General features: G+C 48.9%; 2 protein-coding genes across 6 annotated transcripts; one reads left to right on the top strand and one right to left on the bottom strand.

Annotated features, from left to right (window-relative positions):
- Positions 1-94: 94 nt before the first annotated feature.
- On the bottom strand, positions 95-19,927 carry ARMC7 (armadillo repeat containing 7). 5 transcript variants are annotated; one of them, XR_002138501.3, is made up of 5 exons: positions 19,474-19,918; positions 19,240-19,383; positions 6,082-6,576; positions 4,307-4,480; positions 95-3,581 (listed from the first exon to the last, which is right to left on the bottom strand). XR_002138501.3 is itself a non-coding variant. In XM_019745544.3 (3 exons), the coding sequence occupies exons 1-3, from the start codon at positions 19,562-19,564 to the stop codon at positions 6,215-6,217; spliced, it is 597 nt and encodes a 198-aa protein (XP_019601103.3). In that variant the 5' UTR covers positions 19,565-19,918; the 3' UTR covers positions 4,971-6,214. The 5 variants fall into 5 exon arrangements, 2 of the variants coding, with proteins under 2 accessions (XP_019601103.3, XP_019601107.2); XR_002138502.3 differs by having other exon boundaries at positions 4,307-4,477; XR_002138503.3 differs by lacking the exons at positions 95-3,581; positions 4,307-4,480 and adding an exon at positions 4,971-5,566.
- Positions 3,402-4,973, top strand: NT5C (5', 3'-nucleotidase, cytosolic). The gene is made up of 5 exons (XM_019745543.3): positions 3,402-3,587; positions 3,870-3,970; positions 4,060-4,120; positions 4,324-4,438; positions 4,561-4,973. Exons 1-5 carry the CDS (start codon positions 3,402-3,404, stop codon positions 4,740-4,742), a joined length of 645 nt encoding a protein of 214 aa, XP_019601102.2. The 3' UTR covers positions 4,743-4,973.
- Positions 19,928-21,500: the final 1,573 nt, after the last annotated feature.

The following is a 21,500-nucleotide window of genomic DNA, read 5'->3' as shown; positions in this document are numbered from 1 at the left end:
TAGATTGGAGGGAAGGCTTTGTGACGCTTACTACCGTGTTTTGAAGAACAAATAATTTGGTTCCAAATGTGTTAGCGGATCTTTTGTATTGAGGTTTTTAAAACCCTTTTCTTGTCAGCTTTACTTGGGTTTACCAAGCTTTGATTGGACAGGCCAGTAAACAGGCCACAGGCACCATTCCTGCAGGCCCCCAACACAGGGTTGTCTTTATACTGAACCTTCTTGCCATTGCCCTAACTTGTCAGTGCCCTTTGCTAAAAGCATCTTCCTGTGCCAAATGGAATAATAGAGAGGCCTGGGCCTCATGCCTTGCTGCCTGTAAAGCAAAGAAACTGCCTTTTATTTTTGAATCTTAAGAAATAAGCCAGATGCTAACGTGACTGGCTGAGGTGCAAAGCCTGCTCTCGCGCAGAGGAAGCTCATGTACACTCCACCTGACCAGTTCCACATGGTGAAGCAAGCAAGGGCGGTGACCACACAGAAGCGGGTCTTGGTCTGCAACGGACCCTGCAGGGGCAGTGCTCTTAGATAACCTGATGCTGTGTGCATGATGCTTGACCATGAAACAAACAGTCTCATCCTTAAAATGTGTGTTGTACTTCACAATCCTGGACCTTTGCTTAAAGTAAACAATGTACAAATTTTGAAACAGTGTGTCCTGTGTCATCTTTTTGAGATTGTTTCAGTGTTCTAGCTGTTTAGTTGCTGTTTTCCTTTGTAACTATAAATCCTGCTGCCCAGTGATTGCAAGTCATTAAAGTTAAAATTGACTAATGAAGGCCCAGAGACAAGTGGGCTTCTCTTAAAAGAATACAAGTTTAGAGTCATAGCGTGAGTTAAAATGCAAAATGATAACTGACTGACAAAATAAAATTCGGAAATAATATGCATAATTGATACCCCAAATAGTTATTAGCCAATGTATTTTAAACTCCTACCACCTACGCTTTGTGCTAGGTAGTAACATTTAAAATTCTAAATCCTTTCATACCTGTAAGGTGTTCTCATTGATGGGTGGTCAAAGAGTGCTCCAAAGGAAAAAAGGGCCTACCTAATTAGATGGGGGGGGGGGGGGGCGGGAACCTCAGTCTGAGTCCCCTGAACTGATATGGACACAGGACAGGAGAAAGCTCTCTGGGTTCTAGGCAGAAAGTTCCAGATCAATATGCTATATATTAGATGTCTTAATTGGGCATTATTAAGACCTGGTTCTGACGTCGAGCTGTGCTACTGACTAGTTGCGTTCTGTTGCCTTGTCATTTGGTGCTCAGTTTCCTAAATTAAAAACTAGGTCACCTCTAAAGCCCCTCCTTTGAGATGATTCAAGCTGAGTGTGTAACCACTGACTCATTTGAACTATAGGGCATCTTTGGGAAGAATAAGGGATTTATAGATGGTGGAGGTGTAAGTTTTTCCTACAGTGTAAAGCACTTTCAAAATGGAGACAACAGCTGTGGTACAGGATCCTTCTAATTTTACTGAAACAGGTTAGCCCTACAAATAAATACTAGCCTGAGTTAGGGTTTCTATTAGGACTCGTTGGAGTTAGGGAACCTGCGCCTTTCCCTCAGTGAAGGTGGGGCTCCTGGGAAACAGATGTCCTTAATTTGTGTCACAACTTGTAATTTGGGTTTTTTTTATTTTATGAAGATAAGTGCCTTGTCAAAATTAAGGTTTTCTGAGGGCAGGGACAGTTCTGCCTGTCATTTTGATACTATCAACAGATTTTTAGGAAATTCTATGTAAACATGTTTGCTCAGGGTGTTAAATTTTCCAGTTAGAAAGCTTGGGGTCTAGAAAGTGAAGTTGAATGATCTTAAAATATTGACGACGACAGAGTTGACAGTTTGAACTTTTTACCCAGTTTGTGTGACTTGGCTTAGTGAAGGAGGAAAAAAAAAACCAGGGAGGACAGCTGATTCTACCTCTTTTCTTACCTGTTGTTTTTATTTAAATGTTTTATTGGGGACTGTTGGGGGACAGTATGTTTCTCCAGGGCCCATCAGCTCCAAGTAGCTGTCCTTCAATCTAGTTGTGGAGGGCGCAGCGCAGCTCCAAGTCCAGTCGCCATTTTCAATCTAGCTGCAGGGGCGCAGCCCACCATCACATGTGGGAATTGAACCAGTCAGTGGCAGCTCCTTCAATCTAGTTGTGGAGGGTGCAGCTCACTGGCCCATGTGGTAATCGAACCAGCAACTGTGTTGTTCAGAACTTACGTTCTAACCAACTGAGCCATCCAAACGCCCCTCATAAGTGGTTTTTAAGTTCTCTCACCTTAGAATGAGATGCCAGGCTCTCCTTTGTAATGCTTCTTTTAACACTGGGTTGGAAGTATGGGGCTCAGATGGTGGCCTATATTTGGATGTAGTCAGGAAATTGCATGAAATCTACAACGGGGCATCAACAAGCAATGTTAAGCATTTTCTAGAGGGATATAACTGCTGCTTTTTTTTTTTTTTAAGGGGAACAGGGTTTTTATTCAGGAACTGTGTTCTTCCAGGACTTTTTTTTCCAAGTCAAGTTGTCCTTTCAATCTTAGTTGTGGAAGGCGCAGCTCAGCTCCAGGTCCAGTTGCCATTGCTAGTTGCAGGGGGCGCTGCCCACCATCCCTTGCGGGACTCCAGTTGAACTGGCAACCTTGTGGTTGAGAGCCCACTGGCCCATGTGGGAATGGAACCAGCAGCCTTCGGAGTTAGCAGCACGGAGCTCCAACCACCTGAGCCACCAGGCCGGCCCCATAACTGCTGATTGTAGAGAGGTGTCAGTTGCACAGGAAGAACAGTCCAGCTTACCTAAGCTTGATGGAAGTCTCTTCCAGGTGGAATTGGATGCCCCCTCGTTTCAAGCCAACCGGTGTGTGAGTTCATCTCTTAGGAGCTCGATTCACATGAACCTGTTGTCTTCAACAGATTCACTCACTGCAGCTACTGGGAGCCTTCATGATCAGGGTCTTGGGTTGGTGCTGCCTTCACAGGGGCTCTGGCCCCTATGCCCCCCGCCCCCACAAGCAAGGCGGGCAGAACCAGCCAGGCCTCGAGGTGTGGATTCTAGGAAAGGTGGAGCCAGCCGCCCAGGTTTAAGGAGCCTGGACTCTTCGTTAGAAGGCACTCTCAGTATTTTGGATCATCCCTCTGTCGGTCCCCTGGGAGGTCTGTCCCTACTAACGTCTGCGGGAGCTGAAGACGAGAAACGAGCTGCTAAGGCATCCCCACGCCAGGTCCTAGGTTAGGCCTCCTGGTCCCGCGCGTTCCGGTGGGTCGGGCTCCCCGGCGCCCATGCAAATAAGCCCCGGCGTGGTCCCGCCTCCCCGCGGCTCCGGAAGCGGCGCCCCGCGCACCCCGCTCCACTCACTCCCAGCGCCAGCCTGCGCTTCCGCCGGTCCCAGCGCCTGATCGACGGCAATGGCGGCGCGGCGCGCGCGGCCCGTGAGGGTGCTGGTGGATATGGACGGCGTGCTGGCCGACTTCGAGGCCGGCCTCCTGCGGGGTTTCCAACGCCGTTTCCCCGGGGAGCCGCACGTGCCGCTGGAGGAGCGCCGCGGCTTCTTTGCTCGGGAGCAGTACAGAGCCCTGCGGCCGGACCTGGCGGTAGGGAGTGGGGGTGATGGGCGCAGCGCGGGGCTGCCCCGGGAGCGGGGAGCCCAACCCCATAGGAAGGACACCACCGAGTAAGGAGCCCTCCCCTTGGACAGCATGAGCTCTGTTCCATCTCCCGAGACACCCCCTTACTGTTTCAAATTAACAAAACTCACTTCAGAATCCACAGTTCACCCCAGGACCAGAAATCTCCCCAGGAACCTTACTTTGAGCCTTCGCTGGGGCTAAACCTGCTGGCGGCAGAAGCCAGGAACGGAGCACTGTATCTTTCAGGACAAAGTGACCAGTGTGTATGAAGCCCCAGGCTTTTTCCTAGACTTGGAGCCCATCCCTGGAGCCTTGGAAGCCATGCGGGAGATGAACGCCATGCAGGAGTGAGGAAGGGTGGGCGGGAGGGGCCGGGGGGTGGGTGCAAGGGCTGGCACCACCCGAGCTGTCTAACCCGCCCCTTCCTTCCCTGCAGCACCGAGGTCTTCATCTGCACCAGCCCTCTGAGGAAGTACGACCACTGTGTGGGCGAGAAGGTGTGGCTGCCCCAGCACCTCCCAGGCAAACCTAGCTTCCTAAATCCTGGGTTTTAAAATAAACCAGCAGAAACACAGGAAGTGCCCGCCGGGGTAGAGGGGAGGCCTACCTCAAGGGCTGCAGAACCCACTACACCTACTTCCTCATTGGCCTTGAATGCGGCCGCTTAGACCTTACTGACAGACCTGTGCCCCCTCCACAGTTTCGCTGGGTGGAGAAGCACCTGGGGCCCGAGTTTGTGGAGCGCATTATCCTGACGAGAGACAAAACGGTGGTCTCGGGGGACCTGCTCATCGATGACAAGGACACCATTCGAGGTTGGATCTGTTTTCCTTGGCAACCTCCAGGCATCTGGCCTGCTGGGATTTTGGAGAGGGAGCAAAAATAACCAGATTATAGATTGCATGTTCGCTGCCTTTTCCCCCGTGTCCTGTCCCAGGCCAAGAGGAGACCCCAAGCTGGGAGCACATCTTATTCACCTGCTGCCACAACCAGCACCTGGCCCTGCCCCCGACAAGGAGACGGCTGCTCTCCTGGAGCGACAACTGGAGGGAAATCATAGGCAGCAAGAGGGCAGCCGTGCAGCGGGACCGATCGGGCCTAGGGCCTCTCCAGGACTAAGCCGAGGGCCCAGGGCCCTGGACAATAGCTGAGGAAGGGAAGGCAGGCCAGCAGGGAACCCCAGCACAGCTGAGTGACAGGGCATCGTGGCGATGAGCCCTGGCACCAGGGCGATACAGTAATCTCTGCTCTCACAGGCCAGCCCCCTGGCAGCGCCCAAGATGGCTGGCATGGAACCATGGTGGGACATTAGTCAGGAACCTTTTAATAAAACACTCTGGCTTGCTGCTCTTTTCAGGCCCTTTATTTGGGAAAGTCAAGGAACAGGAGTCCGAGGGCAGCAGTTGGAAAGGTGGCTGATGAGGCCTTCCCTTCTCTATCTCCAGTGGCTCCAGAACCTGCCCCACCTCCAGGCCCACCTGGAAACCATTCCTCTCATATCTGCCTTTCCTTGGCCATGTAAGAGGTCAACCATAAAGGAGTACAGATGGCCAGGACTCCCCATTGCTCCTGAACCCCAGCTTTCCATGGGGGTCCCACATCCCTACCCGTGCTGACCAGCATATACTTGGACTCTGAGCCACACATTGTCAGTATCTGGTCCTCCGTCTCCCTTGAACACCACTCGTGTTGTGTCCCTGACGCCCTCCTGAGCCGGATATATTTCCAGAGGCAGGAACTCTTCCCCACTTAACGCTGATGGCAGAGGAGGAGGGCCAGGCGCCATGGGGTGGGGAGGGGAGAAGATGCGTCTCCAAGGGTTTGTGTCTGTATTCTGATGTCATCACCCTCATGGCGTTGGCATTAATGCCTAATGGCGTCACTCAAGAGCAGGGACCACATCTTCATCTTTGAAGCCCTAACATGGTGCCTGGCAGAATGGCCTGTGGGGATAAACAGTTAATCCTGGGCCATAGAGTTCTCTAGGCCAGCATTCACCGTGCCCAGTGCCCAGCCTGGAGAGCTTGTGGGGCAGGTACCCAGCCTCCATAGCCCTGGAGTGGGCGAGACAGCTTCCCAGCTTCCCACAGCCCCGAGATACTTTTAATGCGGCTTCTTACTTCTATTCCTCAAAATGACTCCCGACACTTGTGTTAAGGGAGAATGCTCGTTTCCTCAAGCTCAGCCAGTACTCCTAAGCCCCAGGCCCAGCTGCTCCTCAGAACCACCTGCCAAGCCTCTGGATCTAGGGAACCGGTTGCTTCTTACAGGGGGTGACAGCCTGCCAGTGGGGTGGGTCAGGAGGCAGGACCTTGACCTCCAGTTGGTCAAGAGTGCCAGCCTATGAAAATGGCACTGCCTCTGATTTCCTTCTCCGTGTATCTCAAAGTCTGGCTTCCTCAACTCATCTGATGCCTTTCATCATAGTGTAAATACCTGTCCCGCTGAGAAAACTCACCTGTAAAATGGCTAAAAAGTCACCATGGGGGAGAGTGCTCTGTGGGAGCTATGCTGCTCCTGCTTCCTAAGTCCCCACCAGGATTTTGCTCTTGGCTCTAGCAAGAAGGGTGCCATGGCCTTGAGGTCTTGGCTCAGGGCTGCTGTGGGACCTCGGTCTTTGGCAGTGGGATACCCAGGGCAGAGTGAGCCGGCCGGCGGCGGGCTTCAGCCACTTGGCTCGGGGAACAGAAGTCTTCCAGGAAGATCTGGGCCAGGTTCCGGAGCCTCGTGTTGGCTGAGAGAGAGAAGCGCAGCATGCACTGGACCACGGGCGTGGCAGTCAGCTCGGGGTGGGAGCCAGGGCCCGGCGAGCTCAGGTACATGATGGTGGTGACAGCGGACAGCACGGTCTCCTCGTTGGGACTGGACAGGCAGTTGATGATGAGCGGGATGCCCCCTGTCTGCAGGATGTGTTCCTGGTTGGCCCGGTCTGAGCACAGGTTACAGAGGCCTCCTGGAGGAGAGCAAGGGAAGTGATGCTTCAGCCCCAGCCTCCTCCTGTCTCCACTCCCAGCTTCTCTCTGCCCACTGAGTCCCAGGTAAGGCCCAGGCCTGTGAGAAGGTGGCCCATAGATGGGATCCAAAGTACATTCTGGTCTCCAGCCCTTCCTTTCAGGGTTCCAGAAAGGCCTGCCTGCCGCTGCCAGCCACCGCCTAACCTTCTGGAAGTAGGAATTAATCCCTTCTCTTGGCTCAGCCAGTTCAATGGTTGGTAACACTTCCCCCTTTTTTAAAGTCAGAAACAAAACCTACAATATAGCTTCACTTTAGAAGAATTTAAAAATATAGGTATGATGATGGTTTCGTGGGTATATACATATGTCAAGACTTATTGTACCCTTGAAATGAACAATTTATTATACCTCAATAAAGGTGTTAAAAAGTAGAAAGAAGCCAAAATATAAACCATCTTAATCCATCTCGACATTTAACTTTTTTTTTTTTAAAGGAGCGCAGCTCATAGTGGCCCATGTGGGAATCGAACTGGCAACCTTGGTGTTATGCGCACTGCACTCTAACCACTGAGCAAACCGGCCACCCCCCCGTTGGTTTTTTTGTTGTTGTTTTTTACTTTTGGTACATTATAGAAATAATTCTCTCTTTTTTTAAAATCTTTATTTTTATTTATTTGTTTTAAGGAGGGCGCAGCTCACAGTGGCCCATGTGGGGATCGAACCGGCAAACTTGGTGTTATTAGCACCATGCTCTAACCAACTGAGCTAACCGGTGACCCCTCAACATTTGCTTTTCATCCATAATTTAAATATGTGAATACATATATTAAAAAAAAGATCAGGTACTCTCCTTACTGTTCTATAAGCCAGCTTTTCTCATTTTTCATTTAACAATGTATTGTGAACATCCATACGTGCCAAGAAACCTACAATCGTAGCATCATTTAATGGCTATGCAGTGTACCATTAGGTGTAACTCCCCTACCTATGGCTCCGTGGGTGTTCCTTTTTGGCCTCACCATGTCCTGCGTTCTTATGTGGGGAGCGGGAGCAGAGACCCCGCAGGCCGCCCCGCACAACAAATGGCGCAGCGAGCAGGGTCTCCCGCAGGATTCCCTGCACGACATGGACCCCACAGCGTCACCATTTTAGTGAAAGATGCCAAGGCTATTGAGTAACTTGCCCAAAGTCCCAGAAGATGGGGAGCCTTTGCCACTCCCACAGGAAAGGGTGTTCCTCTAGAAGCTCCAAGGACAACTAATCCTGCTGTGGGCAGATGCCAGGCTCAGCCAGGAACAGGGACAAGGGGACGCACTCTGCGAGGCCCCTGGCTTCGCAGACACACCTACACCATCTCTTTGGAGCTGAGAGTGGTGGACCAGCCTCCTACCCACACTGCAGACTCAGGTTCAGTGGGGGATGGGAGATGGGACTTAGCTCTGCTGTGAAGTACAATAAAACCAAGATGAAATCATTCTCTAGTGAATTAGTCATCATCACAGGCAGGTGTGCCGGGGCGGGACCCTGCCAGCACGGTCAGGGGATAATCAGATGGCAAGAGCTAGAGGGTGGGGGCAGGACGAGGCCTCAGGGCAGAAGGCCCCACCTGTTCCCCTTGAGCAGGCCTGGGAAGCCTCCAAGGACAGATCAGGTACCTGCCAGGGCTCACCAGCTGCCTGCGCCCCAACCGCAGGGAATTCTTGAAGCCCCTCTGCCTTGCTGGCAGTGACCCTCAAAGACAGAAAGGGGAGTGAGGGCCTGGAAAGAGAAGGGCTCCGGCGGTAAAAACGCTGAGCTGCAGCTCTCAAGATCCAGCCAGAGACCCATGAGAAGCCGATGCTGCAGCTGCTTTGAGCTCTCGTACCTGAGTCCACCCTGTAAATGTACCCCGAAGAACTAGAGAGGGCTGAGGAAACAGAGCAACACAAAACCTAGACGCTTTCTTAACGATGCCCAATAGCAAACTGGTTAAATAAATTATGGTAAATTTATACGCTGGGAAATTATACAGTTCTAAACATCATGTTTTCAAAGAATATTATTTAATGTGGGAAAATGCTTGCAACACAAGGTTAAGAAGAAAAAGTGGACATCAAATTGTATCTACAACTACAATTTAAAAAAGGGGGGGGAAAGGTCCAAGAAGATGTCACCTCTTCTGAGAGCTTTCCATGACCCCCGTAATAAGCTCCTCTCTCCAGCGTGCCCTCCCCTCGTCGCCTGGTTTTCTTTCATTTATTCATATTTAAGTTATTTGTCAACATGTTCATTGGCTATTGCCCAACTAAACTACAAAGTCCATGAGGATGGGGACTTTGTCTTCTCCCATTCTGTGTGCTGGCGTATAGCAGGGTCTGGATAATAACTGTTAAGTGAATAGATACATTAAAAGACAGGCTATAAACACACCAAAATGTTAATAATGGTAACTATTTCTGTGTTAATTTTAATGTTCTTGGCTAATTTTAATGTTCTTTATTCTTTTCTTTATTTTCCAAGTTTTTCTCAATGAAAATGTTATTTTCACAACCAGGAAAAAGAACGTATTACCTTTCAAAGTGGAATTTCACTCAGAAAGGAGTATAATTCATAAATTGATACCATTTAAGAAAAGGAAAAAGGAGAAAATATTCATAGAATATGACAGAGGACTCATATCTAGAATATATGAAGAACCTCTGTGTATCAATAAAAGATAAATAACCCCCAAAAAATGAACAAAAGCACTTGAACAAGTCACCAAAGGGCGGATATATACGAAAATGTGCTCATCATTATGTATCAGAGAAGTGAAAATTAACACCACAGTAAGAAACTCTCCCATCATAATGGCTAAAACAAAAAAGACTGACATTACCAAGTGTTGGCGGAGAGGCAGAGCTACTGGAACTTCCATACGCTGGGGATGGGGAGTGTAACACGGTATAATTATGTTGGAAAACTATTTGGCAGCTTCTGACAAAGTTAAACATATATCTACTCTATAACTCAACAACTGCACTCCCACCTGAGAAAAACGAGTACATATGTACATAAGGAATCTACCCAAGAGAATGGAGTACGTCTGTCTGTATACAAGACTTGTACACAAATGATCTTAACACCTTTATTCATAAAGGCTCCAAACTAGAAACAACTCAAACCTCCAACAACAGGTGAATGGATGAAAACATTGTGGCATATTCACACAAAAAACATGAACTAGTGACACTGTAACAATTTGGATTAATCTCAAAAACATCACTGAGTGAAAGAAACTAGACATGAGAGAACATCTGTGTGATTTACATGAAGTCCAAGAACAGGCGAAACTCATTCACAGGGGCGAGGGGAGGAGTGGTGACCTCACGGAGGAAGATACTGACTGGGAAAGGGTCTGAGCGGCCTTTCTGGGGAAATGGGAACATTCTATATCTTGATTTAGTTGCTGGTTGTACAGATGTACACACACCTTAACGAACTTAAAAATACATCAAACTGACATTTAAGACATGTGCGTTTCACTATATTAATCATGCTGTAATTTAAAAAACGGTTACCAAACAAAAAAAGAGAACAAGTTCTGACTGGCTGAGGAACACGTTTTGGACAAACCAGACAGGACAGAGAAAAAGAGAATACGAAGCAAAAGCAGGGCCCTTCTAGACGCAGGGAACCACAGAAACCCCCGGGAGAGGCAAGGGAGACCCCCAAGTGCAGCCTGGCATGAGAGCTGGCGGCTCGGAGAGGTCAGGTCCGTGACCTGGGGTCACACCGCAAGTAGGGCATAGTTGCTGGGAGTGACAGGAGGGTCTAGGCATTGTCTCAGGGATTAAATGAGGTCATGCTGACAAGTGCTTAGCCAGCACCTGGCGCCTGGGGGCTGGGTGAGCCCAGGGTGAGAGTCGCCCAAGACATTATGGAATCTGAGGACCTGCCCACCCCAGCACTGGGCTGGCCAGACCATCCCATGTCCAAATCTTTTTTGGGGGCTGTGTTCTTGGGTTTTACTTTAGCCTCCTGAAAATGGTTCTTTCTGAAGTTTCAAATTTGAGGGACAGAACAGTGTATTGAGAAAGCTACCATTATGTGTAAGAGGAGGGGTGGGGGACGTATATGTATATGTATCCGCTCACATCTGCTGGCTCTACGTGAGGTGGGAGCAGTGTGGAAAGGGCAGGAATAGAAGTTGAGACTTCTCTAAAAATACCATACAATGTAGTTTTGACTTAAACTGATGGATGTTTCATATAATGAAAAACATCAAAAGAAAAAACCATCATGGCTTTTCATACTTGTGACCTAGATATTTCACTTCTAGAATTTATCCTATAGATACACTCTCAAAAGTAAAAAAAACCAAAAAAAACACACACAAGTAAGGTTATTCACTGCAGCTCCGCTTGTGAGAGCAAAATGAAACCAGCTAAATGTCCATCCCCAGGGGACTGGCTAAATGTCCTCCCTCCATGCCATGGAGTACCACACAGCACCTACAAAGAATGAGGTGGTGCTTGCCTGTGTGTCCAGATATGTTACTAAGTTTTAAAAAAACACAATATAGATATACCACCACATATGTATAACATGCAAAAAAGTACTCATACAAATATATACATTTGTTTGTAAATCCCGAAACTATCTCTGGGAGGATACACAAGAAACTAGTAACGGTGTTTACCCCCAGAGATGGCTACAGAGGGAGTTACCTTTCACTTCATACCCTTTTGAATTTTGTACCATGTGAATCAATTCTGCATTCACATAAATTAATAAAAGAAACACAAGTACCCTGCTTGTGCCTAGAACTAAGAGGAAGGAGAATTGGTCTTTGCAAGTCAGGGAGGGATGGCTGTGGCCACCCTAGTCCGGGTGAGAATAGCCTGGAGCCAGCCTTCTTTCTGAGACAGTGAAGAAGGAAGTGACATCACCTCCTTCTTGTAAAGCGAATCCTGCCACAGGTGGGCTGCTGAAGAATTTCTTTTTAAGCAGAAAGATGTATGACCCCAGGAACCTAACTGACCAGGGGGAAGAGGTACAGGGGAGCCCCAGAGTATGGAGGATGGAGTGAAGGCTGTGTGTGGGGCAGATCCAATTAGTATGCCACTGAGGGCTTAGGGGACTCGAGTAAGCAACTCAATTTCTCTACATCTCAGTTTCTTCATCAGTAAAGTGGGCAGAGAATTAAGTAATGTGATTTAGGTTCCTTCCTGGCACACAGTAGATGTGGACCAAGCATGCACCTGTTTACAGCCCCCGAGGCTGGTGCAGGGCCATACCAGCAACACATACACACACAGAAAAGGGCTGATACATACAGTAGAGTTTAACAACAATAAAGTCAGTATCTGTGTAACCAGCACCGACCTCAAGAAACAAAACACTGAACGCGATGCAGATGCCTCCTCCCTGTGTCCCTTCCTGATCCAATTCCCTCCCTCCCTCAGAGGTGAATACCTTCCTGATTTGTAATAATTTAATAACAATTTTAATAAGCAGAAACATTTAGATTTGAATTAAAAAATCACTTTTATGCACACATCCCTAAATACTATAGTTCCTTTCTGCCTGTTTTTGGACTTTATAGAAATGGAATCACACCGTACCGTACATATTGTTATATGACTAGCATTATTTGCTTACCATTATGTCTGTAACATTACTGCATGCAGCTGAGCTGTAGATTGTTCATTTACCTTGCTAAATAGTATCAATGTCCTACACTGTGGGTATTCATTCTACTGTTAACTGTTTCCAGTTTGAAATTGTTACAATGTTGCTACCGTGTTTCCCTGAAAATAAGACCTAGCTGGACAATCAGCTCTACTGGGTCTTTTGGAGCAAAAATTAATATAAGACCCGGTCTTATATAACAATATAATAATATAGTACTGGGTCTTACATTAATTTTTGCTCCAAAAGACGCATTAGAGCTGATTGTTCAGCTAGGTCTCTTTTTCAGGGGAACAGGGTAGTGACATTTTTGCACACGTGTCCGGATGTGCATGTGCCCTAACCTTATGAATGTACGCACAACTGCTGAGTTATGGGAAGCTTCTTCAATTTTACTCAATGTTTTCCAAAGACAGGCTCTGAGGCTTTGTCTACCAGCCTTTTTCTGAGCACCACCACCATCTGGTGGCAGCTATATGTGTTACAGGAAATAGAACACAGGGAAAAGGATTTAACCTGAATTCTGGGAGGCAACCTACTTGAACCGTGTTGTTTTGTTTTGTGTTTTACTTTTATTAGCATTTATTTGATGCTGAATTTACTCCTCGGCCATAAGTTTTTGTTTCTTCAGTTCCCTCTGGGAGATCTTTTTCTTCCACGCAACCTCCTCTTCTGGTTTCGGAACAATCTGCTCTTCTTTAGTGAGGAGCATCTCAATGTGGCAGGAGAAGCTCATATACGGGTTACTCCGCCCGTGAGCTCTCTAAGTTCTGCACCACATCTTGGGAGCTTTGTTCACCTGGATGTGCTCAATGACCACAGAGTCTACATAGAAACCCTTAAGGTCAGCATTACTCTCTGCATTTGTAAGCATGTGCAGTAAAAATTCTGCACTCTTTTTGAGCCACCGACCCTGAGTCCAACCCCACTGTTTGGCCTGGGCACAACCTCCCAAACTCCACCATTGTAACGATGGAATGGCACACATTGCTTCTGTGACGTGACATCCTTTAGCTACTTGGTGGCTTTTCAGATATGCATACCCTTGGTGGCCTAGGCAATTTCATGAGTGTTCTCAAAATGAACCTGTAGATCTGAACCTCTCAATTTACATGATTTTGTGGGGTTCTCTGGGTCAAGTGAACCATTTTCAGAGGTTGCCTCTGGCCGCTTTCGGGAAGAGCTTGAACCCTGTTTTAGTACCAAGACCGCCAAGTATTCTGTGATATCCTAGGATTCAACCAGCTTTCACAGAAGTCAGGAATTCTCTTCTGGTTCCTGTATGTCTCCACACAGCATGCGATGGGGCAGGTGTACAGCACACCTGAGAGCCAACCAACGGCGCTTTGGACAAACATTTCCAAAGCAATGCCAAAGGCTGCCAGAGTTTTTATTTGGGGCATGAGCTCCAAATACTCATTCAAGTATTTGCTGAGATTCTGGCTTTATATCTAGTTCCCCCAATTCACCCACTTCCCACCCATCTCAAACAAGGGCAGCCAGCACCATCTCCCAGTGGGTTTCTCTTAGACACCAATGAAACGTGGCCCTGGGCCAACAAGGACTTCTCACCAGAACCACCTCACGGATATTTTGGAGGTGGCAAGGTAACAGTGGAAACAAAGAACCAGGGAGGAAGACACACTGGACTCTGAGCCTTGGATCTGCCAGCTTGGTCCCCTGGGCACTGAACCTGGATCCAGGCAGACCGAGGCCATCTCCTGGCTCCAATTGTCACTAACAGTGTGAGCTTCAGGCAATGGACCGAACCTCACTGAGGTGTTGTTTCCTTACATGTAGAGGGCTTAGGACTGACTACCTGCCTCGCAATGGACAGCAGATCCAGAGACCTCGCAGGCAGTTCTGGAACAAGGTAGGCATGAGCTTGGTGAGGAGTGGGAACACGGTGGGCACGGGGGAGGCATCCAGAAGAGCTTTTGATCATAAGTAGCTTTTTATCATAACAGCTCCCAAACCACAGCCCTGGACCCTGAGGGGAGAAAAAGCAGCTAGGACTGCAACCAAAGGGTAAATAAAATAGTTCTAAAATTGTTATAATGGGCAAATCTACAAAAGGCCAAAAAAGGAGAAGGTACAGAGGAGACTTGAAAACCCCTGTTTATTATCTGTAATTAGGGTTTCCAGGCGGGAATTCCCACCCATCCTCAGGAATTTTTTTCACTTTCCCGTTCCCAAATCCCAAGAAAAGTTGGTCGGGAAATTGGGAAAATCAGCTCCTTGAACCCAGATGGTTGGTAGTATCGGCCGTCATTTTGTGGAAATGATTCATCGTGGAGAACAGAAAACAGTTTGTATCTCGGGATTCAGGAAAGGGAAAGCGAAAAAAATTCCTGAGAATGGGCGGGAATTCCTGCCTGAAAATCCTATCTGTAATTGCTATAACTAGATTCTTCTTCAGGGCTGCAGCTATATGACCAGGGTGTTTCCTAGGTCACAGCAAGATGACCTCCACAGACAGACAATGGTCGGGGACACCAGCTCACCACTGGCGAGTGACTGCCGTGGCTTTCAGGCCAGCTGCCACATCGGACAGACATAATTGCAGCCAAACCAAAGCGCTTCAGCCTTCAGAGAGCAGGCAGAGCCGCTTGACAAGAGAAGTCCTACCTCAGAGCTGAACCATCAGCCACCATGGAAGGAAGGAAGCCTGTGACAGTGGTGGGCTTCAGGGACAGATGGAAGGAAGCCTGCATTCTGACCCTGGCCTGCCATTAACCAGCCGAGGGGCAGCTGTCTGTGCCTCAGTTTCCTCATCAGTAAAATGAGGGGTTTACAATTTTTTTCTAGCTTTCACAGTCCACAACCCTAGGAATTAGGAACTCCTCTAAGGGCAGGAAAGTGGCCAAGAGAACAGCTTCTAGAATCTGACAGCCTTGGGTTTAAGTCTCAGGTCCCACCCACACTCTTTAAATGTTTGACCAACCCACTGACCCTTTCTAAGCCTCAGATTCCTGACTGGAAAATGCATGTTATGAGGACACCGCTTCTAGTGCTACCTCAGGGTCAAAGGCGATAAGGCACAGGAAGTCGGGGCTGGCATACAGAGGGTGCCCCGTAAGTGCAGCTATTGCGACAGGTCCTAGCAAGCGCGACAGCACCAGTGCACACCGGACAGTCAGGCTCACATCACCTAATAGCACCTGGACACCTGCAGAAGGCTAAGGATCAACCTTATCTTTTCCTTATTTGATGATGTTTTTCCAGGAGGAAGAAGCCCTGGCGCAGACAGGTGGCTCGTGAAAAGACATGATCTCATCCCACCTCGCCTCCGGGAGAGGAGGGAACTGTTATCCTCAAAGGGGCTCCGGGTACCTGGGGATCTTGCAGCAGCAGACATTTTATCTCATTTAATTCTCTCAACAATTCTGTGAGGCAGGTACTGTTATTGCCCACCTGACAGATGATGGAAGAAGGGAAACCACGCACCCAGGGTTAAGTGGGGGAGCGAGGACTCGAACCCAGGCCTGCCTGACCCCAACGCCCAGCTCTTACCACACTCACTATGTTCCTTGCCAATAAACGGACATTAGTTTTGGTTCTGCGAGCCACGGCCACAGGCAATCTAACCCAGCTCTCTCTGCCAGTTATTCTGGAACCACCCCCACTCAGGGCTGCAGTGCCAAGTCACGGCCAGTACTCTGCACCTTTGGGGCCCTTCTCTCACCTTCCCCAGACCAAAAGGCCAGAGTATTCAAGACATAAGAGATAAGCAAGGCTGGGCCGTGCCCTCACAGAGATCACAATCTCAGGCCTGCCACCAGAGATAAAAGACTAGGAGCTACAAAGCGCAGCACAGAGCCTTGTAACCGCAGGACAAGTGCCTGACAGTGTTTTCCATTTCGTGCCAGAGACATTAAGAGGAAAGGAAATGACAGCGGTAACAAAATATGCCTCTAAGTGCCACTGGGGCTCTCCTTTTAAGTTATGCACAATAAATGAAAGAGAAATTTAATCTGTAGACGATCCCATGGAGGGATTCAATGCTGAGAAAACTACTGCTCCTGGGATTAGGGACCTTGCTCTAGTGGGAAGAAAAACGAAGAGAAAAGGAGAAAAAAAGTGGCTGGGAAAAGTGAAACTGGGAAGCTGCCCAGGAGAGCAAGAACCCAGGCCAGGCCCAAGTCTCACCCATAGCTCCCAGCTCAGTGGGCCGGGATCTCAGTGCTCTGCCTTAGGAAAGTTGCTTCCTGGTTCCGTAAAAACTTTTCTTGGGTGACTGCTCTTTTTAGGCAACTTTTCTCCGGAGTCAAAGCTTGAGTAGGAGGAGCTCTATCACCCCCCGGTGACGTTCGTGCTTCTGCAGGGGCCACCATCACCATTCAGATGGCAGAAGCTTTGGAGCTGAGGTACAAAAAGTGAGGGGATAGAGGACTTCCATTGGAGAAAATCTTAAAGGGACCCATTTTTGAGAATAATAATCTTCTGGAGGGGCACAGACATGAGCTGGCACCACTTTACTAGACCTGGGCAACTGGGGCTCCCATCTCTGGCACAGCTTTAGAGGGCCTCACTCTGGCCCTCTCCACAGGTTGAAAAATCCAAGGAGCCTTCTCAAAGCACATCCTCCCTTCCCCACACCTGGAGCTCCAGGCCCTGAACCTGCTCCCACAGCTGCATGGGCCCCTTTCCTAGATCCTGACTCCCAGGGGTGAACCCCATTATTGGTGTCTACACTCCTAAGTCCAAGGAATTGTCCCAGGGCAGGTGTGCATGGGGGTGTGTGAACAGAGCTGGGATGTCCACACAATGTGTGAGACCTGTCATGGTTAGAAGAGAAGGAGGGGCGACCCCCATTGGTACTCTAGCACCAGGTAACACAAATGTTAGGGGCAGACCTGGATGGCTTTTTAAAAATTGAAATCACACTTATCTATGACGTACTCAGGAAAAAAAGAAGTGTTACTTGGTTCTATCAAGGCTTTTGATCTAATTTCTAAATTACAGGAAATAAAGGGGACAGAAGACAATAGAACAAACTAAATGACACCATCAAGAGGCAACTGTCTAGACAATGTGGAAGGCGGGAGCTTCTGCAGAACTGGTCTGGATCCTTCAACAATTAATCTTATGAAAAAAGGGTCTACTAACGAATAAAAGATAATTTATGCAGTGACTTACTTCGGAAGAGTACCATATGGAAAGATAGGGAGTGGGGTAGAGTAACTTTACAGTAGAGAGACCTAATGAACACTACCTCAGTGAGTGATCAAGGTCACCATCAACAGTAATAAGTCATGTTGGTAGTAGATACCTTCGATATGATGTGAAGAGAATGGCACTTTACCTCCATGGTCATGCTCCCCAAAACCCATAAACCAGTCTAATCATGAGAAAGAAAAAAAAAAAAAAATCAGGCAAATCCCAACAAGGGACAAGCTACAAAATACCTGACCTGTATTCCTCCAAACTGTCAAAAAAAGGGAAGCCTAAGAAACTGGCACAGCCCAGAGGAGCCTGAGATGTGACAACTGAATGTAATGTGGCATCCTGGATGGGATCCTAGAACAGAAAAAAGACAGGGGAAAACTAAGGAAATCTGGATAAAGTACGGGCTTTAGTTAATAATAATGCATCAATATTTTGGTTTATTGATTGTAACAAATGTACCATACTAATGTAAGATGGTAATACCAGGAAAACTGGGTGTGGCATTTATGGAAACTCTCTGTATTATCTTTGCAATTTTTCTAAAACTGTTAAAATACAAAGTTTATTTAAAAGAGAAAGAGAGAGAGATTGAGATCTAAGGGTGCAACAGATTAAATGCATGGGTCCTGAATTGGATCCTGACTCATACAAACAACAACAAAAAACGTCTCTTTGGGAACTATTAGAGAAATTTGCATAAGTGGGTACTAGGTGACAATGGAATTATTATCGGAGGTTTCTTTCCCTACATAAATAAGGTTCCTTTCACTATATAAAGAAATGTTATTTTTGAAAGATGCATGCTGAAAAAATAATTTTTGTTTGCCCTTAGAATAAATTCCAAGCTCTTTCCCATGGCCTAGATCTAAGACCCTGTAAGTTCTGGTGCCGCTGCCTCTCTAACCTCACTTTGTGCCACTCGCTGCTTCACTCACCACAATCCTGCCCTAGCAGCCTTCCTTCTGGGTCCTTCTGCCTTAAGGTCCTCGCCCAACATGCACCTCTGCCTAGAATGCCTTCCCATGACCGACAAAACGGAAGTTGCATCTACCTCCTATTGCTCTGTCTCGTCATCCTGTTTCTTTCCTTAAGAGCCTCAGCTTTTTGGTTTGTTTGCTCACCACCTGTCTCCCCCTGCTAGAATGTAAATTCTTGAGGGTAAAGACCTTTCTCAGCTTGTTCGCCATCTCTCCAGCATTTAGAACAGCACCGTGCTCACACAGTTCAGGCCCAATAAATAGATGTCCAGTTAATGATTCAATAGATCTTAGACCATAACAAACACAGGAACCATAAGCCATTCCAAGTCACGTCTACGCCTCCTGACATTAAAACATTAAAATAAAGATGTTTAGGGCGGCCGGTTGGTTCAGTTTGTTAAAGCGCAGCGCTCATAACAACACCAAGGTCACTGGGCCAGTGAACTGAGCCCTCCACAACTAGATTAAAAACAACGACTTGACTTGGACCCGATGGGTCCTGGAAAAACACACTGTTCCCCAATAAAAAAATTTTTTTTAAATAAATAAAGATGTTTAAAAGAGCACTCAACTTTTTTCCCTCCAAGTGGCTTCAATCCATCCCCCCACTTATAATCTCATCACTCAGCCAGGAGGCGGGAAGGCAGACATGAAGAGGGAGTCCTGGGCTTAAGTTCCAGACCTGACTCAAGGTAGCTGTGACTTGGACAATCTGTGAACCACGAAGGTGGCACAGATGTCGCCAAGGTCTGCCATCGCAGCAGCTGAGGGACTACGAGATTCCTTTCCCAACTACTCATGTCTAACTCACTTATCTCACCACAGCCCATCAGGAATCTGGGAGACCGGTCCCATCCTTACCAATAGCAAACTCCACCAGGGTCTCATTCTCCTCAGACAGCGAATCGAGGAATAAATCTAGAACCTGCAGCTGTCGCAGATACTGGTAGTTGCTGGGGTCATAGGCGAAGTTGGCGAGGTTGGCCAGGACTTGCTCCTTGGCGTCTGCAACGGAAAAGCGACACTGGAGCCAGGTCCGGAGTGCGGTCACGCCGAACCCCTGGCCCGTCCCCTGGCCCCCACCCTGTCGCTCACTTTGGCTTTCCGTCTCCTGGAATTCCGTGACCAGCGCCTGCAGGTATCCCAGCCGTCCGACGTGGGGCTCGACCTTCGGCTTCTGGGACATGGTCGGGGCGGCGGGGTGTCCACGAGGGACAGGCAGGGGACTGTGGCAGATGAAGCCGGAAAGCCCAGCGAGAACCTCACTGGGCCTCCACGGGTCCGGACAAGGGCGCACCGGGAAGGGAAATAGGTTCCCTTCCTGGCTTCAGGTTCTGCGGGAATTTGCAGCTGGAATTGAGATGTGGGGAATGGGGCGGGTTATCAGGATCTCGTCAGAGTTGGGCGTGAAAACCTAAATCGGGGCGCGGGAGACTAGGCTACGACTGCGCGCTAGATGAGGGAGAAGACCACCCAGACCCCGAGTAGTGGGCTTGATTTTCGGTTCGATTCTGGGTTTCCGGCGGAAGCGGCGCGTACCTCCGCCCCGGAAGGCGGAAAGGGGCGGGACCGTCGCTGAGCTCGCGCGTGCGCACTGCGCTTCTGCCGTGCTGCTCCGGCTCGTGGGGCGCTGCGTGTGTATTGAGCAGCCCCTCTAGGACCCTTAGCAGCTCACAGCGCCCATGTGGGGGCTAACTATGTAGAAGCATCTCCAGAACCCCTTGCATCTGACGAGGGGGCGCAGGCCAACCTCCTCCACGAAGGGACGCCCCTCCGGAGTGGGCGTCGGCTCCTGTGCCCCCCATATGGGTCCTTTGACGATACCTTCTGGTCGGCTTTTCCAAAAAGCCAGGCGAACCTGGCACCCCCTGTTCCCCAACCCTGAGCTGAGTCTGCTATCTCTATCTCTGGCCAGAAATACGGGGAACTGAGTAAAGCTCTTTGTCAGCCCGGCGAATGGAGAGCGCTGGGCAGCACCGGCAGGCAGTAGGAGCTTCCGTTCACCTGAATATACCATTTGGGCGGCTTTCTGGGTCGTAGAGCCCTGGATGCTGAAGCTCTTTGGCCCAGTTCTTTCCTGGGGCTCCTCAGGAAGGTGGTGTGTGACCCAGACCGCGTAGGCACAGGGGATAAAGGACCAGGGAGGGAAGTGGCCCTGCCGTACTCCCATCGTGCTTGAAATGAAGGGGTAAAGGGGGCTTGGGCTGTGAGCTTCCTGAAGGCAAGGACCATGTTCCTTTGGTCCTGGGCCTAGCATGAGGACAGAGCGGCCACCATATTCCAGCTTGCCGTAGCCCCATTGGGAGCAGGCCCCACCTTCGTGGGCTCCGATCCCTGTGGTCAGCCCCTGCCCTATACACACCCCCTGGTGCAGGAGTTATGACCACAGTCTGGTGCTTGGGTACCATGACTGTTTCGTGAGGGCGGTGGCCACTGATGGCCTCACCTGGCCCTTCTGCTTCTTTGGGGAGCTGATGCAATCGGGGGAAGTACATCTCAGCCAGGGAGCTTCTCTGCCTCTGGATGGACAAAGGCTTGAGGACAGGATGGAAATGCTTTCCACCTTATGCTGCAGCAGGAACTGCTCCAGATCCTCTCTAGAGGATTCCCAGAAAATCAGCTGTGTGTCCTGGAATCAGATGGGCCACCCATCTCCCTCATTTGTTCCTAGGGGTCCTTCTCCTTGAGGGAGAATTCTCAGTCCGTGATTTTGTGCTCAGGGCAGTGACCAGTTGTTATTCCTCTCTGCCCACTCCCTGGCACACAGTAGATGCTTCATAAATATCTGTTGAAGGAAGTTTGCCTAGAGAATATTGCTATTCTTGCCCAGGGGCAGATGAGGTCAAAATTCCCAATGCTGAATGTTCACTGATATATTTTTTCCTTAAAAGAAATCTGTTTTAAGGAAGTGGGCCTCTAGGGGACGCACATTTCAAGGCCTGGTAGCTACTAGCACCAAAAGCATTTACCTACTCACTAGCCCCAACTACCTCCGTGTCCACTCCACTAAGATGGAGGAGGTAGGACTTGGTAAAATGAAGCTTTCCCCCTTCAGTGCACAAGCTGTGGATGGTGGCCAAGCACAGGACTAGAAGAAACTAGCTTATCCATGTCAACCCCCT

Source organism: Rhinolophus sinicus, chromosome 12 (genome assembly GCF_057876585.1).
Source record: "Rhinolophus sinicus isolate RSI-liver-muscle chromosome 12, RSI-T2T, whole genome shotgun sequence".
NCBI lineage: Eukaryota > Metazoa > Chordata > Mammalia > Chiroptera > Rhinolophidae > Rhinolophus > Rhinolophus sinicus.
This window is presented reverse-complemented; position numbering and strand designations above follow the sequence as displayed.

Excerpts from the sequence above, each read along its gene's own strand:
- NT5C (XM_019745543.3), top strand. The coding sequence starts at position 3,402 with ATGGCGGCGCGGCGCGCGCGGCCCGTGAGGGTGCTGGTGGATATGGAC. Across the intron at positions 4,121-4,323 it reads ACCACTGTGTGGGCGAGAAG|TTTCGCTGGGTGGAGAAGCA; the intron begins GTGTGGCTGCCC and ends CCCCCTCCACAG. Across the intron at positions 4,439-4,560 it reads TGACAAGGACACCATTCGAG|GCCAAGAGGAGACCCCAAGC; the intron begins GTTGGATCTGTT and ends GTCCTGTCCCAG.
- ARMC7 (XM_019745544.3), bottom strand. The coding sequence starts at position 19,564 with ATGTCCCAGAAGCCGAAGGTCGAGCCCCACGTCGGACGGCTGGGATAC. Across the intron at positions 19,384-19,473 it reads CCAGGAGACGGAAAGCCAAA|ACGCCAAGGAGCAAGTCCTG; the intron begins GTGAGCGACAGG and ends TTTCCGTTGCAG. Across the intron at positions 6,577-19,239 it reads CCTGGTGGAGTTTGCTATTG|GAGGCCTCTGTAACCTGTGC; the intron begins GTAAGGATGGGA and ends GCTCTCCTCCAG.